At 33.7% G+C, this 17,500-nt stretch overlaps 1 protein-coding gene across 4 annotated transcripts in view; it reads left to right on the top strand.

The window, feature by feature from the left end:
* Positions 1-2,250: 2,250 nt before the first annotated feature.
* The window catches only part of LOC106167044 (four and a half LIM domains protein 2), a 49,669-nt gene continuing 34,419 nt past the window's right edge, over positions 2,251-17,500 (top strand). For 3 of the 4 annotated variants that reach the window (XM_013545717.2, XM_013545720.2, XM_013545721.2), the window contains exons 1-3: positions 2,251-2,331; positions 14,317-14,402; positions 17,101-17,281. In XM_013545717.2, the coding sequence (XP_013401171.2) occupies positions 2,266-2,331; positions 14,317-14,402; positions 17,101-17,281 (333 nt within the window). In that variant the 5' untranslated portion in view covers positions 2,251-2,265. Of the gene's footprint in view, positions 2,332-6,046; positions 6,545-14,316; positions 14,403-17,100; positions 17,282-17,500 lie in introns of those variants that run through there. The other variant, XM_013545718.2, reaches the window with a different exon arrangement.

Here is a 17,500-nt window from a genome sequence, read left to right as displayed (position 1 = left end):
TCGCCGGCGCTGTGCACTTTCATTGTAAGTGGGATAAGTGGAAGGCAGTTTTACTTTTTGGCTGTTTGGTAATTCTTACTGCCAGTTAAACAGTTTTTTTGTGAAAATTTAATTTTTCACATATTGGCATTTTCAAGGTGTGATTTTGAAGTTCCACGGGCTTGAAGACCCATGCTAGTCATATTTTCTGAAAATCCATGATACATATGTTTTATTATTAAAAATTGATGGTCATTATGCTGTTAACCATTATGTAATATTGCATCAGAATAGAAGAAAACACAATTTTGGGTGCTGCTGCCATGATGACCATTATGGGAAAACCGTGTTACTTATAATTGCCATACTTTCAAAAACGAAATACAGGACTAAAATGCAGCCTGAGTTGGAAAAGCAGTCTAATTGGCTTCTTTTTCTGGAAGTTATACATTTTCAAAGTGTGAACTTGAACTCCCATGGGCCTGAAGCCTTATGCTTGTTACACATTTTACTTACATTGGTATTACCTGTTGAGCATAATTAGAATTTGATGTTGAATTTGCAGTTTAACATAATGTACTTTTGCATCAGAATTGACAGTAGCCTATTTTGTGCATAGTTATTTCCTGTTTTTTGTCTGTACATTTGACAGCTTTGCTGCCTTGTTCACCATGAACTGAGCTTTGCATATTTTCTTGTACCTCATATCTTCAAAACTAGCAGAGATATGCCCAGTGTTGCCCCTAGGTTTTTTCTTTTGTCAGCATATTTGCAGCACTGACAACACATTTCAAGGAAAACCAATAGGTCTATTGTCTAGAGAATTACAGGAGTGATCAATGTTAGGAAAATACAGGTCAATTTGAAAATCTGCTTGATTGTACCATTTTTAGTTAATTTTTTTTGCATATTTTGAGAACTCTTGTTGATTGCATTTTATAGAGCTTGTCAAGCACAAGACTGGTGGTGGTGTCCCTTTTTTGGGGGGTTTTCCATACGAATGCGCTTACTCCAGCTGGTGGTACTATATCCGGAGGCGGTATCGCCTCTCTGATCCGCTAGTTTATATATGTTGATTTTAACACTCTTATTAAATGCAAAGAATCAATGTTTTATTTTCCATCTTAAATCAGAGGACTTTTATAGTGCTTTAGTGATGATACATTCAAGATCAGTCTGATCTTAGTACTGGATGTTTGTATAGATCTGTAAGTATTTATAGGTTGTAAAAGCTAAGATTGATTTTGTACTGCAATGTACTAGTATACTTTTATTGAATAGTAAGTATTGTCTATCAAAGGAATATGCACTTGACAAATCTCTATCAGAATGTCAAGAGAAAAGATCTTAATTTCAAAGCAGATAAAAGGATCACAGAAGTGGTTGCTGATAGCTGTTATCAGTTGTTGACATATTGACGGAAAAACTGTTTCTGCCTTAATGCAGTTTGGTAATATAAGTGAGACAAGAGTTTTAAGCTATACTTTGGGATGTCTTTTCCATATTGCGGTTTATGTCCCTAAGACATGCGCTGATGCTATATAGGATTAAGAGTCATCTAGGTCTTGACCTAATGGGAATTCTATATGATATATGTCCAAAAGAAAATACGGAAAGGACGTCAGGTAATAAATGTACAATAAATAATGTTACTGTACTAGTAGTGAAAAACAGATAAATAGGCAGCCCCACTCCTTTGGTTCATATGGTTATGAATACAGCAAATTGTGTTTTGTCATGTGAATTTATCTGCAGATTGTCAAATGGGGTTTATGGGTATATTTATTTGTAGAACACTGCTGACATAAATTTGACACTTTAGGTAAATGATTTTGAAAGAGTAATTACTTATAATCCCAAAGCTTTATGAGCTTGTGCATGTCAGTATACTTTAGGTATCAGGTAAGTCTTGAAAGCCTAAATTACGTTTCGCTGTTCATCAATACAAATTAGAACTATCAGAAGAGTTCACTCATCAAGAATGTATTCTTTCAGATTCAGATGTATAGAGAGCATGTGTACTGTACCTGTTATTAATGTCATGTTGGTGAGGTAAAAAATTTAAAAAATAGTAGAACGAGAGTATCTGCATAATATGTGCAGTGTATGTTTAGTGCAGCATGTGGAAATTAAGGAGTTACTGTTGCTATAGAGACATTTGATTTAATTTCTATGTTTTGACTTCAGGGGTAACTGCTTCACTGTATCAACACTATGACAATGTCCCTGGGAATTGTGCCAAATAAACACAATGGAGCTCTTGACTTCCTCCTAACTGATAATACTATGTTTGGGACAAGCCATGACATGAATACTTACAACATTCCTCAGATTATCGTTCAAAATGCAGAGGTAAAGTATATTTAACTGGGGCCTATTTCAAAAAAAAAAAAAAAAAAAAAAAAAAAAAAAAAAAAAAAAAAAAAAAAAAATTAAGTCTATGCCTGATAAGGATATAGCAGACTTAGCCAGGGAAAAGTTTCACCAAAGATTTCCACAAGTCAAAATTGGTATTAATTTTGAAATCAAATCTTTCTGTTCATTTTGATGCAAGCTAAATCATGAGTAGTCTACTTAAATGAGAATTTATACCTGATCTTCAAATTAATTACCTCCACCAAGGAGGTTATGTTTTCATCCCTGTTTGTCTATCTGTTTGTTTGTCATCAACATAACTCAAAAAGTAATGGACCGATTTTGATGAAATTTTTAGGGTAGGTCAGAAGTAGGCCAAGGAAGAGATGATTAGTTTTTGGTGGTGATCCGGATCAATAACCAATCAATAATCAATAATCAAAAATCAATCATCAACATAACTTCAGAAGTTATGGCCAGATTTTGATGAAATTTTCAGGGTAGATCAGAAATGGGTTAACTTAGAAGTGATTAGTTTTTGGTGGTGATCCGGATCAATAATCAATCAATAATCATTAATCATTAGTCAAAAATCAATCATCAACATTACTTCAAAAGTTATATACAGATTTTGATGAAATTTTCAGGGTAGGTCAGAAATGGGTTAACTTAGATATGATTATTTTTGGTGGTGATCCAGATCAATAATCAATAATAATCAAAAACTGCTGCCTTGGCGGAGGTCTGCGCTCTCGGAGTGCTTTTCTAGTTAAGAAGTATGTAAAGATTATAATAATACAAGATATATGTTGTAGATGGATAGTTAATTACTTCCACCAAGGAGGTTATGTTTTCACCTCTGCCTGTCTGTCTGTTTGTTTGTTTGTCATCAACATAACTCAAAAAGTTATGGATCGATTTTGATGAAATTTTTAAGGGTAGGTGGGAAATGGGTTAACATAGAAGTGATTAGTTTTTAGTGGTGATTCAGATGAATAATCAATCAATAATCAATAATAATCAATAATCGCTGCCTTGGCTGACGTCTGCACTCTCGGAGTGCTTTTCTAGTTTATTTCATTGAAAAACTGGATCAGGTACTACATTATTATCATTCATGTGTTAGTTCACCAAAATTTTAGGTCTGAAAGTCAAGATCAGCAACTTTCCACTTTGTTCTGATGAATTGTGTTTCATAAAGTTTTTTTTTTTGGGGGGGGGGGGGGCAGCTTGAAACAAAGCCATTAAAATTAAATTCTAGGCATCTTCAGTCTAAATTTTTCTCACAGTGGTAATGGCAACCGTTTTAAGACGTACCAATTTGTCAACCACTGGTTTGTGAAAAAAACATTCTCAGACCAATAGCCAAAAATTCCCCTTACACCGTCAGTTATCCAAATTTAGCTGATATTAAAGCTAAGCCCAAAATTTAGTTGTTTTATAAGGAGAATTCTGGGCCTCTTATATTTTTTACATGATATAAAATAGTGTCACAGTGGTTGATATATATCAAACTGCAATTTTAAAAGCCTATGCATTTATTGTACAAAGCTATCAACTATTTTGTATCATCCTGATAAATGACAGCTTTGGAGTCTTTTGAGTCTTGTTAGATAGTATTTTGTTACGTAAAAATTCTAAAAGAATTCCACTCACAAACCTGTGTGTATGTGTGTGTGTGTGTGTGATGCATTTCATGAGTGGACTTGGAGATGGCTATATAATTTTTGAGGATTAAAAGAGGGACTTATGTCAAACACTCTTTTGTCACAAACTGAACAAAAACTTATCATTTCCATGGAATAATTGGACATGCCAAGGGAAATATTTCATTTAGTGATAATTTTTATAGTAGTTTGTGACAAGAGTTTTCAATCTCTGTCACCTACCAAACTGATGAAATGTTGAAATATAAAAGAGAAACTGTTGTCTATAAATAGTGTTCTAGGATATGTGTGACTTCTGTACTTGTCTTGACATGGTCAGTTGGGCTGGAATTCATTATGCATTGTGGTAGAGGAGATGAAGTCACAATCACACCATGAGATCTCCAGGGAATGATTGCTTTCAGACTCCATTGATATAGGCAGCTTATAGATTGAAGAAAAGATTGGAGAGTTGTTGGCAATCTAATGAGCTAGTGCTGTTTCTCATGGGATAATGTTGTGATAGTGTCACTAAGTACAGAGGTGAAATAAGGTCTTGTTTTTCTCTCTATAATAATGTTAAAGTGTACCAAGAAAGTATGTTTACTGGCCTCAATTTCTGTCCAACATGATAATCTGATAACATAAAAAGCCAAAATCTCAATAGCAGTCTTGTGCTTATTTTACTTGTGGTTAATGCAGATTACCATGTTAGCCATTGACTGAGCAGAATGTGATCCAGAATATTACAAAAATCTCTTATCTTTGGATTTAAATAAGAATTGAAGTTTAATTTAAACATAATTATTAAAGACCACTTCAGTATCTCTTATTCTATGAGTCATATTTTAATGCATCATGTTTCTTGATTTTTCCGTTATATTGGGTTGCTGTGAATAGATGTTTGTTGTACATTTTCACTTGAGCTAAATAATATGGATTGCCTTATCTAATGTGTCAGGTCGCTGCATATTTCTTTAGGTGTAAACATTTATTTTACCCCTTATTGAACTTTAAGAAATGCCTCAGGTGAAAAAAAAAGTACAAAAAACAATCTTCCATTGTAGCTCTACTGTCTGACCTATACTTATTACCAGACATCATGCTTTAAGTCACAGTATGAAATATAGTCTGTGTGTTAGCATCAATTAGAAGGAACAAGGGGCACTGACAATAGATCAGTGTTTAACTTTTTGTCTTAATATTAGTTCATGAAGTAGCTCCAAAGTAAAACAATTGTTATCAGAATTCTAGTATGCCTGCATAATTTCACTCATCTAATTACAATTTTGATATACCTTGATTAATTTGCTGTATCCTCTTACCCTTCTTTATTATTTTTTTTTTTTTTGAGAAAAATTGTGCTAAAAAGTGATAAACAATTTATACATAATTTTAAAATATCAATATGTATAACTTCATCAAATTCATTCCTAAATTTTAAGGTTAATGAACAGTTTACACAGTTAGACTTTTAAAATTCTCCCAAAATTCTTGTTTTTGTTTTGGCTCACATTTATTGTTTTATTTCTAATTTCAATGTAGCCAGAATCACAGAGACCATTAAAATGTCATAAAAAGTCCTCTTCAACCTGTACACTATTCATGTACGAATAAGTGTGTCTGATGACTTAACTGGGAGTAAAACATTGATTTTTCTTGGAAAAGTTACCTACCCTGTGTAATAAAAATGTAAGTAAAGGAAATGAGAAAAAAAATGTGGTAAAAAACTAAGACAAAGCAATTGAACTTAATACCAATTTTCAGTAATAGAAAAAAAAAGCAAGTGATATATTCTATATTTAAGTTTGTTGGTCCATCTGTAACATGGTTTGTATAAAACAAAAAGTGCACAATTGCTGTGGTTGCCTATCCCTAAAACCAGCATACCTGGGATGTAGCTTTTTTCATGAATGAGATTAGACACATGAGCTCGAGCTCTATTTAAATGCCAGCGTTGAGTCATTTGATATGCAGGAGCTGTCTCAGATGACTGCCTTTGTGTGACAAGCATGCAGAGAGATAAGTTATTGAGGCCTTCAGCAGTGTGACAACAGGACCTGTTCTTTGCCCTGGTAAGAAGGGACGTGCCAGTTGTACTTGTAGGTGCACGTGCATCCATAAGAAGCCGGCTTTGGACATTAAAAAAAAATTGCCACTGGGCAGGCAACACACAGTACATTTACATGCTTGAGGACCCTTGTGCAATCAATACAGCCAGCAGAGCTTTGGAAGTGAAGTGTGCCCTCTGTATCATATCTGACTAATTCTGTTGGAGAGGCCTTTTGATGGACAAAGATTGTATGACAGTCATTTTTTACAAAGGATTTTGTGACTAAAGATTTTTAAAGAGGAGTGGATTTTTTGATGGATTATACCGAGTAAGATGAAGGGAGTATTTACCTGCATGTAAATACATTAGGATACATTTGATACTGCTGAGGACAGAAACAGTACCAAAGAAAATATTTTGAAAAGTAGATAAAATAAAAACACTGCAGCAGACTACTTTGGAAATGGGTGATGTCGGGAAATATTCTATAAATAACAATAATCATATACAGGTAAATTCATGTTTATATATCAGTGTATGTGGGCACTTCTGGTAGATGTGAATTATGTTTATGGTTGTGTAGAGTGATTTTGAGTGATAAGGGCAGTGTTTTATGCCCATAGTGTTTGATGTAGTAGATTTTGTTTGGATGAAACAATATATATTTATTCCATTAATTTTTTTTTTTTTGTTTTTCAAGAAATTTTCATTGTAAATATCATTGCTACATCTACTTTGTTCATGCATATACTCCCTTTATTATATCAGGTTTAATTTTCCATGTTCAGTATTTTTGAGTATGTTGGAAAGAAAGAAAGAAAGCATTGGTAATTTCTATCTACAAGCAGAAATAACTACATTAAGTTGTGTAATATATGTCAAGTTTGATGTTGAGTCAATGCTAAAAAGACATACTGACAGCCACTGCCTGGAGCTGTCAGGTATATGGGTTACAACAAGGCACTTATCTCAAGTTTTTTGCTTTACACGACTTATGGCTGAGGTAAATTCGATGAAATAGAAAGAAATGTAAATCATTTTTAAAACCAAATGTGATGATTATTTTATTGTACTAGTATATGTTTTCTTTGGCAGCTTCATTGTAACTCTTCCATCATTTTATTGAAACATAGATATCATAAAGCAAATGAAAATTTGACACGATTGCTTAGAATCATTAGTAGACCTATTAATAGATGTAGGAATTCATTATATGTATCATACTTGAGATATTTTCTGTGTTTCTTGGTAACGCCAAAGTGGCTAACATATGTTAGATGTGTGTAATTGTATTTGCCCATGTGTTTAAACAACGCGTGTGAGTTCTGTGAAGTGCCCTGATGTTAGTTCTTTAGTCTTTTTATAGCTCACAGGATTGATACAAATATAATGAATAGACTGTTAAGGAAACCATTGGCATAATTATGTATCGATTTTTTGGTGATATCTTAAAGGTAACCATAAGAGAATTTTGGGGTGGGTGAGGAATATAGTCAGAACAAAGCATGCTGGTGAAAGTACCTCAAAAAAGTGCCGTGCATGTGTAATTACCATAAACAATTATAATTTTCAACAGGGAAATGTATATTTGTTAAAACAGTGATTTAGATTTTGAAAATGTTACAATTTCGAAATGTTGAAATATACGTAGTTTTAACTAGTATACTTCTAAGAAAAAACAGTAGATTAGCAATAGTTCTACAAGTGGACAAATTACTAGTATTTCTTGCAAGCTGTAGGGATAGGCAACAGTCTACAAGGTTTTAGGGATGAGATGATTTATTGAAGTAGGAAGGGCCTGGTTTTTCACCAACACTCATTTTACTTTGTCATTGTGGTATGACACCAAAGCTATCAACTTAACCTTAGAGTTCAACTGACTTTGACAATATACGTGCATGCATATAACCTGTATCAAGATCTTTCACCTGAAATACAATGTACTGCCAAAAGATCAAATTTTAATGGTATGACATTTTTTTCTGTTCTTTGGTAAACCGTTGTGCTGCATTACACATTTATGTCACTTTTCAATACATGTGTAAAGAGAATCAAATTTATACTAGCAGCAATTATGTGTGAGACTAGCAAAACAGAGTAGGCTATAAAAACATGCATCTAAAGTCATTTCATTGATAATAGATTACAGATTTTATCACTGGTGAATAGAATACATGCAGTGCAACATAATAACACTACCTACTGAGTTATGATTTTTTCAAAGCAATTCTTTGGTTTGAGCTTTAACAAAGTCAGTCAGAAAAGAAAGGTGTCACCCAGACAATAAAGAGGATTTCTTTTTTCCCATTACAATTGATCTATTATAAAGTCTACATGAAAGTTTTACATACCAGTCAGATTGCATGGCATTCATGTGGATAACAAAATCTCCATCATCTGAATTTTTTGTATTGTGACAGTTACAATCAGTAAAGCATACTGGTATCTTCATAAGTAATAATTCCATGTAGTCAGTGAAGAGCGCCTTCAAATTATGTTTTCTGTATTACAAAAGCATTAAATGTTCATTCATTGAAACTTTGGATACAAGTGATGGTGCATAATTTTCAAACCAAATATAATAATCATTTCTCATTTTCTTTTTGAATTGCTCATCAATGAATACCCAGAGCAATAGAACTTGCACAAATTAAAGTAACATAGTTACCATCTTTTGTAGTGAAAAAACAAATTATTCTGTTATGTGACTTGTATGATATTTTCATTATATTATTATACATGAAAGTATTTAGCTAGAAGACATGCTGCAAGAAAACGAGACAGTGTTTTTCTTTTTTATGTCTATTTTTAGTCCAGACCTGTAATGTGACCAAGCAGCAAAACACATTAAGTACATGTAAGCGCATAAGACTGCACAGGCCATCAAACAACATGCTTGCATGGCAGCTGACTCCAATTATATTGATGTTAATGCTAAATTAGTGTCTTAAATATTAGTGTTGCAATCTCCTACTTTTAGAAAAAAGTATTCAATATATACAATATTCCCAGTACATGTGATGGTATCTGTGGTCATTAGAAGGACATAGAAGCAGAATGCATGATGCGCCACATTATCTGCTTGCAGACTCCATCAATTGCTTCTTAATTTCATTAAAACAGGAAGGACTACGTCATTGGTGGTTTGTCTGGACGAAAGATTGGAATCCATTTGTTCTTTTTCTTAATTCCCAGCAGAATAGTAAAGTAGCAGAATGATTTAGTGACAGTAATAATAAAGCTGCTTATCATGCTAGGTAATGCAAGTGCAGCATTGGAAGGGATAGGTCACAGTAAAAAAAATAATCAAGTCCTGTGGGATACTTTGCTTCCAAGTTATGGGCTATTTTGCCAATTCCAGGTGATTTATGCTAAATATTCAGGCATACATAAAAGCAACAACACCAAGTTAGATTGTCTAGGGACTTGACTTATTTCTAGCAAAGATTTATCAATTTTTAATTCTTGTTGGCCTCATTTGTTAACCGCATGTTTTTAAGAATGATGAGGTCCCATACATATGGGTGGTGAATGTTGTTGGACCGCATGTGTGATTAGAGAACTTGTGATGGTTGGCCTCTCCATGTAGTCATATGTTCTTTCCTGGTTGAATCAACACAGTTGGAAGGCAGACCTTCACTTAGAAAACATTTAAGTCCATAACATAGTTCACTTACCAATGTGTACGTAGTTCCTTGTTAACTTTAAGGTGATTTTGGACTTATCTCCTTATGAAGAAGAAAGGAAAAAAATTACTCCTATGAGTTGTGGAAAAGAGATTGGAGGTTAAGTAATGGCAAGACAGGTGAGAATTTTTTTTTTTTTTTTGCTGAAATTAAAACTTTTTGTTAGTCTGAAGTGATGTCTTTGGACCATTTGATTACTAATTATAGGATGCATTAAGGTGTAAATGATTGTTCCTATGTCAGTGTAATTATTTAAGGATGTGAAGTACAGCTGGGGTGCACAGTTGTTTTAAACAACATGAAGTTTATGCTAATTGAGGAAATAAATTGTAACTTCTTATCATAGTAAGGATTTTATGATTAAAAAATAGTCGAACTTGTGGAACAAGGTTGCTTCTGATATTCATAAGTCAGTTATTTCTTTAAATCTTATCTATAAATCGATTTCAGCGACCTTACATAATGGTTTTCCAATAACGCCTACTATGAAACACATATATAAATGTTACCGTCAAAATTAACATGTATAATAAAACCAAAAGCACTTTTACTTACAGTAGCAAGATCCCTTTGTAGCTATAAATAGTAGTCCCAACAGTTTGCAGGCAGATGCAGACTCATGATAAGCCTATGTAGACTGTAGTGACTGTGGGGGACATCTTAACTTACTTGTGAATAATATGATAAATAAAGTGATTATTTTTTTGAGAAAGGTGAAGACATTTTCAGTGGTAAATGAGTGATTATAGTATCTAGGCCTCAACACAAATGCCACAGATAGTCATTTATCATTTATGTATAATCCAGACGTCTTTTACATTTTAAATTGCATTCAGCCTGTTTTTCATTTTTAAAAGTCTCATAAATTTAACAAAGTTAAAAAAAACTTTTAAAGGTTTAATTTGTCCATCTGAAGAGAGTTGGAAACAGTTTTAAGGAAACTAAATGCACTCACATTATGTTATTCTCTTACTAGAGCACATTCAGAACTAGTTGATCCACTGACTAACAGGTCTGTGGACTAAATATAGCCGACCCACTTAAAAGCAATGCCAACTAATTCCTTGATGGTCTCCCGCCACCACTCATGCCCCCACTGCAGGGGCATAGCAATTAAAGTTGAGATTTATTCTGTTTAATGATGTGTGTGGGGGTGGGGAGACCAACAGGGGATTTGTGAGGCTTGCTTTTATGCGAGGTCAGCCATATTTAGTCAACGGTTCAGTTAGTCCGCAGATCATCCATTCTTTTTCCGTAAATGCGACAATAGACAGCTAGAATTGCAGAGACCATTGGTTTGAACATTGGTGCCATGTATGTGTTGCAAGTAATGGTTTCAGTATTTAAAAAATCATGAAGTTTGTCATCTTATTATGTTTCTAGGAACAACATGAGTCACTTACATACTCAGTACATAAACAATTTACTATGTTTATAAAAATATATTATAGTCTACAGATAAGATTCAAATCCCACTAAAGTGGATATTTTTAGATTATATACATTATAAGAGACCTTATTAAACAAAAAACAAAATTTGAAGTGCTAATGTAAGTTATGATAGAAACTGTACAGTTGCTCAGTTGACTTCTCTCACTACTGTCCTAACATGATTATTTACATAGGTAATGCTTATAGTGCCAAATTATTTAATATATTAATGCTGTTAGTTGTAGGGAACTAGAAACAAAGAACTCTAATAATGGTGTCCTCTCTCTGGTCATAAATACATGGTCAAGGTTTGATGAAAGGCCAGATTATCTCATCATTTTTCACATCTTTAACAATTTATGACCATGTATGGTTTATGCCCCTGACTACTTAATTTTTTATGGGCAAATTATTAGCATCTGTGTATGCAAATGTATTGAAGTAAATAGTATGGAGTTGAACATTAAAATGCATCCTGCATACTGCCCAGATTACCTGCCACAGCTGACATTTAAAACTGAGCAAAAAAAAAATTCTCAAAAAGAAAATGTTCAAGTCATGAAACACCTTGGCCTCATTACAAACTTAGGTCATGATAAAAATGGCACAGAAATTTGTTGAAACATAGTCCTTATGGCTTTTGGCAAATCCAAGTTTGGATACTTTTGTTTGCATAGGATAGGATAGGATTTTTTTTTTTTTTTGACTGTTGACTGAAAACATGCTGTTTGAAAACTGAATCATGCCTGCATTGTGACTTCATAAGATGTGCTCTGCGTACATAACATGTCCTAATTTTTAAAAGTATATTTTTACACCAAAGTCATTTTTCCACTCATTTTAGAACAAGTGATTGATATTGTGCCATACAATCAACCTACCAATTATCTTCTCAGTTGCACTTGAGCTGAAGAATAGAAAATTGCCTGCAGTTATTATGGTATCATATGTAGGTACCCTGATTCTCAAAGTTCTGTGTGAATTGTTCTTGTCAACTATCAGAAAAGAATTTCATCAGTTGTTTTATGTTATAAGAATGAAGTAATTTTTTCTTCAGTCAACAGCTTAATATTGAAAAAGTTTTTACCTCCAATATTTCTATGTCTAGCACTAGCAGAACATGGCACCATCACTTCTGCCGAGACTGGCCCCCTGTCTTGATGTGGATGGTTTTCAGGACTTTCCTGTAATTTTCCCTTACTTCATTCTTGCCGGCTATATTTTTCTGCTTATAACTTTGTCAGGTATACCATAATGGGCATTGGTCTATCAACAGTTCAGTTTGCCCAAGGTGTTATACTGGTAACTCCTTGCTTTGCCATTTACAACAATAAGATATTAATCTAATCTTTATTATTAGATGAAAAGATTTGAGATTGTACTGAAATTCCACCAAGCACTGTACTGTTTTGTTGTAAAAAGGCATGAATATAGAGTAGGGCAAAATAGCTTTACTTTGCTTTTCTTAATTGCATAATAATATTTTTTTTACTCCTTTAGGTACAATGTAAAGTTACAGATGTTATATTGGAAATATCCCAAATTCAATTAAATTTTTTTTTCTTTGGAATGGATTACTAAAAATTAAGCAGTTTGAACTTACAAATGTTATTTTACACTACAAATATGAAGTTAATTGTGGAAACCGTTTTTGTTCACTCACATATACAAAACAAATGTACACAAAAGCATACAGGTGGGCTGAGGATCCAGAAAATAGTACATGTACACTGAAGTGTTTACATTATATAGCACATTGAGCTGCATGAAAATACAATGAATGTCTAGTTCTGATAAGGCAGTTCCTATCTGTGGAAGACTTCTAGAGCACACACTTAGTGGTATTTTTGCAAGCACCCACTGAATGTGATGCTAATAATACTAAGAATGATTATCCACTTCAATGGGAGTGTTCAGATAAACCCATCATACCAGCTGGACCGATCCAACTCTACTGGAGATTCTCCCTAAGTGCAATCACTGTAATTGGCTTACTATAAATGTCTGACATGCCTTCTCAAGTTGGTAGGGGGTAATTAACTATTTAATTAGCTACTCAGGGAGGTGTGTCAGACAATAAAACTGATAACACTGAATGCAATTTAGCAAGAATCCCTTGCAGAATTGGATCAATCCAACTGGTATGATGTTTGAATGTGAATGCAGTCAATGCAACTAGTTTGCTTGTGGTGATGTTATTTAGTCAAATTTGGTAATTGCTAATTGGTTCCAATAATAACATAATCTTTTTAAAACATATGTAATATGGTTAAAAGCCAGATTCTTATTTTTTGAATACAGAAATGTCACATTTTAAGAATTTCTAATGTGATTTTAACTTTTTTTTTATTGAAGTGTGCTATCCTTGTTTTCTGATAAACTGGATCCAGGATCTGAATATTTCTGACCCAAATGGAGAAAAGCAAATGGAGTGGTGTTGTGTTAACTGTAAAGCCATGTTTAAGAATTTTTGCTGAACATTTCAATAGTTATAAGATATTTAAAGATTGCTTTACAATAAACTCACATGGATCCATCTGTGAGTTAGATGTCTAAATTACTGATTGATGAAGATGTACAGAGAGAGAGAGAGAGAGAGAGAGAGACTGAAATTCAAGTCATGCAGTTTCTTTGTAAATTAGTTTAAATTTGTCATCTTGTAACACATTTGAAGCCAACAATGTTTTTGGACCATCCTGAACATGGCCCATCATCTTTTTTTTTTTTAGTTCAAGGTTATGTCCATCAAATGTGTTGATAGCGTAGAGACATGTTGACACAGTGGTTACCATCCCCTCTGATATAAGGTCCTGGTTGGTCATTCCAGGTCAACATTCGTATGTGCTTCTAGTTACATCTTGCTGTAAATGAGAAGCTGAATACACAGAAAAAATTATTTTGCCTATTTTTCCAGAACTTTTCCTTTTTTTCTTGAAAAAAATTACTGCATGGTATTATTTGATTATATACTGAATAATGATAATACTGTTTCATTTCAAAATATAACTACAGCTTCATTTCAGTAATATTTTGATGATTTTCCAAGCATGACAAGCAAATATTCAGTTCTCCCACCTGGCCTAATGTGAGGTAGAAACTTTCTCATTACTGAAATCATTAATAGTGCTGTGGTGTTTAAAGTTTTATTTCTTGTCTTTTTCCCTAGGGAGTTGTCATCAATGAAGTAGATGAAGGACAGCCCTGCCTTATATGTGAAGAAAGATGCCCTGGGTTCATCCCTCATGTTTGGAGGTAAGAATTGGGTATAGGAAATAAATGTGTACATCAGCTATGTAGTAAGACGTGTTTTAGATTTCAGTGGTTCATGAGCTAAAATGTGTTGACCAATTAATTTGTCAGGGATTTTATAGTACCAGGTTCAGTTATATCACTTTCTCTGCACAGACATATTACCATCTTTGAAAGCTTAAACAGGATGTAAAAAATCATTTATCATCTGTTGGTGCTTCTGAAAAGTCTTCTTTTTTCCCCAATTAAACAAAGTATTTTATTGCATTGTTACTGCAGCTGTATAGAGACTTAGACTGGGTTCCCATCCCTAGATGGATCTAACAGAATCGGTCCATCTCCACGGGGTCTAAATTGCTTTCAGCTCAAGTGGCTTAGACATCTGGTACGCCTACTAAAGCTGCTAAACCATAGTTACCCCCTATCAGCTTCAGGAGGCATAACAGACATCTAAGCTGCCCAAGTTAATTGCAATTAAGTGAGAATCCCTTTAGAGATAGTTCCATCCAAAGTTAGTACGATAGTCTCTGGGAATGGTCTCTTATTTACCTGTCCTTGAGTGGATATAATTTAGGACAGTTTGTAGTTAATACCAGGTGAAAATGAGCATAATTTCTCTATGCATTTTCTGTTATACACTTTTAATATATTGTTATATAAAGATCAATTTTGTTTTTGTATACGCCATTCAACATTTTCTTCTTAATCAGTAGATATTGTTGATTTTAGGCCTGTGAGACAAAGATGCCATAGTTGGCTACATGGTAGCTCTTCAATGAAAAGTTATTCAACAACTGTTTATATTAATTTTCTTCAATGTGTCAGAAAATTTGAGCAAAACAGATTCATTGAGATTGGTTACTTTTTCTTTCATATTTATTCTTTTTCCATTGTAATGATACACGTGGTTTCTGGTCATAAAGTAAACCCCAGTTCATACCCGTGTCCCTCATCCATTCCTTGTTTGTTCTCCCATCCATCTGGCAATATCAGAAACATTTAAAGGTAATGCTTAAACAAAACTTGGCTGGTTCACTGTTGTGAAAGCAGATTTGCGCAATCAATCAGAACAGAGGTTTAGGTGAAGTGCTTTATTTACCATTAACTCCCTGATATATGGTCTGCTTAAAACAATTAATCTTCTGGCATAGAAACAATTGATTTACAAAGACAATTGAAGAGCTCAAGAGCTTGACCATATTCCAGGAACAGTTGGCTTTTTGACAGATTACAGCAAAGATTATTTCTTGGTATCTTGCTTGTTATTCATCTTCTTCAAAGGCAGACTGAAAATGAACTGGTATTTTGCCTTTTTATTTCTCTAGTTATCTTTAAGTGTTTTGTAGAAGATGATGAACACATGAATGCATTTGTGCTTTATTTATGCATTTCCTGCTGGATGCTTTTTTAGGTAACACCTTAATTTCTTTTTTTCAAAATGTACTGGTATTGATGGAATAGATCTAGTATGTTTTTTAAAATTATATATCTGTTTGTTATATATCTGTTTATACTGTTTTAAACTAGAACGGGATTTGCATCCATCACATACAATGTTTTACTTTTCAAATTCATTTTTTTAATGTGTAGCAAATTTTAATCTTTGAAAAAATGTCTTGTTTTGTTTCAAATTAAACATTCTTTCATAGGGAAGCACCTTGGAAATTCCCCTTGTTAAAGATGTGTCACAGTTTTGATTCTGGTGCAGAGATTAAGTGGTACAGTGAATTACACATACCTTTTGGCCATTTCAAAGTTTGATGCAAATGCACCTGACCTCTCATCCCCTCCCTCCTTCCAGAGATCTGATATTGTGCACGTTAAATCATCATAATACGAAATGTATTTATTTTGTAGACCCCCAATGAAATTGCGATACTGAAAGATTTGAAATTCAGATCACCATAATGACATACTAGTAGTCCAATGTGTGTGTGTATAATTGTTCACCAGCTGGGTACACAGGTGTGGGTACTCCCCACCAGAGGCCAGCTGGGTTATGACATCAGTTTTGTGCCTCCCCCCCCCCCCAAAAAAAAAAAAAAAAAAAAAAAAAATTCAGCACAGAAATTTGCTCAGCTAGTGAAAACCAGAGAAATATCTGCTAAAAAAATTGTGACCCTGATAGAGGATAAGTTGTGGGGAGTATACGTGAAAACATAATCTAAATGTTTTAAAATGTGCTTTAATTATTTCTCAGACATGGAGGGAAAAATGTTAAACTGTTTTTATGCTACTGTTTGATATCCTAAAATCTTCTCTAACAGATGAGTGGGTAAAACTAGTCAGATCTGCGGAAATTAATCTAATGCAAGATTGATATACTTGCAGATATAATTTCACTTACAATTATTCTCATTAGAAAATGTTGGTGGCATATCTATCTTTAGCTGTCAGAGAGTAGCATTTTATACAGTATTATGCTTTGAAGAGTTGAATGAGTTTTTTTTGCCAAAAAACTTTTTTTTTAAATTACTCTCTCTCTCTCTCTCTCTCTCTCTCTCTCTCTCTCTCAGATGACAGACAAAAATCATTTTTGACATCTGGCATATATCTGACCTCACTGTGCTTGTTCTGAAAATGCATGTTATAGGTAGAACTCAAAGTTCAAACACTTAACTGCACAGTGACTACACTGCATAAAGGTCTGGATTCAAAGAGACTGATAAAAATCATTTACTGTTTTATGCTTTTTTTACAGGAAAAGTTGTGTAAACTGCAAGTGTGCCAGATATGACCATGACATATATAATGATGGCTTTGTCAACATCAGTGACAGAATTGGCTGGCAGAGCTCTCCTGAAACGGCTCAAAGTTTAGGGAAGGACAAGATATATAAGATGGGTTATACATGGGCACCACTCGGCCTGGCCATGGACAGGGTAAGTCAGTCCCTGTTGTTTGCAGGAGCTTTGAATGTTGGTATCTGCATGTTCTCATATGTAGAGGTGGGTTACATACATTTGAAACTTAATAAGTGAAGGATTACAATACTTTCAACATTTACACCTCTTTGGCTTTACAACCACATTATTTGAGCCTTCATTTCTTGTTGGAAATCATGTTATAATTTATATGTGATGAGGTTTGATTTTAATGCT

This window comes from Lingula anatina, chromosome 1 (genome assembly GCF_051362555.1).
Source record: "Lingula anatina isolate TDL-2025a chromosome 1, LinAna3.0, whole genome shotgun sequence".
NCBI lineage: Eukaryota > Metazoa > Brachiopoda > Lingulata > Lingulida > Lingulidae > Lingula > Lingula anatina.
Note: the sequence above shows the minus strand (reverse complement) of the source record. Positions and strands in the feature narration are given on the sequence as shown.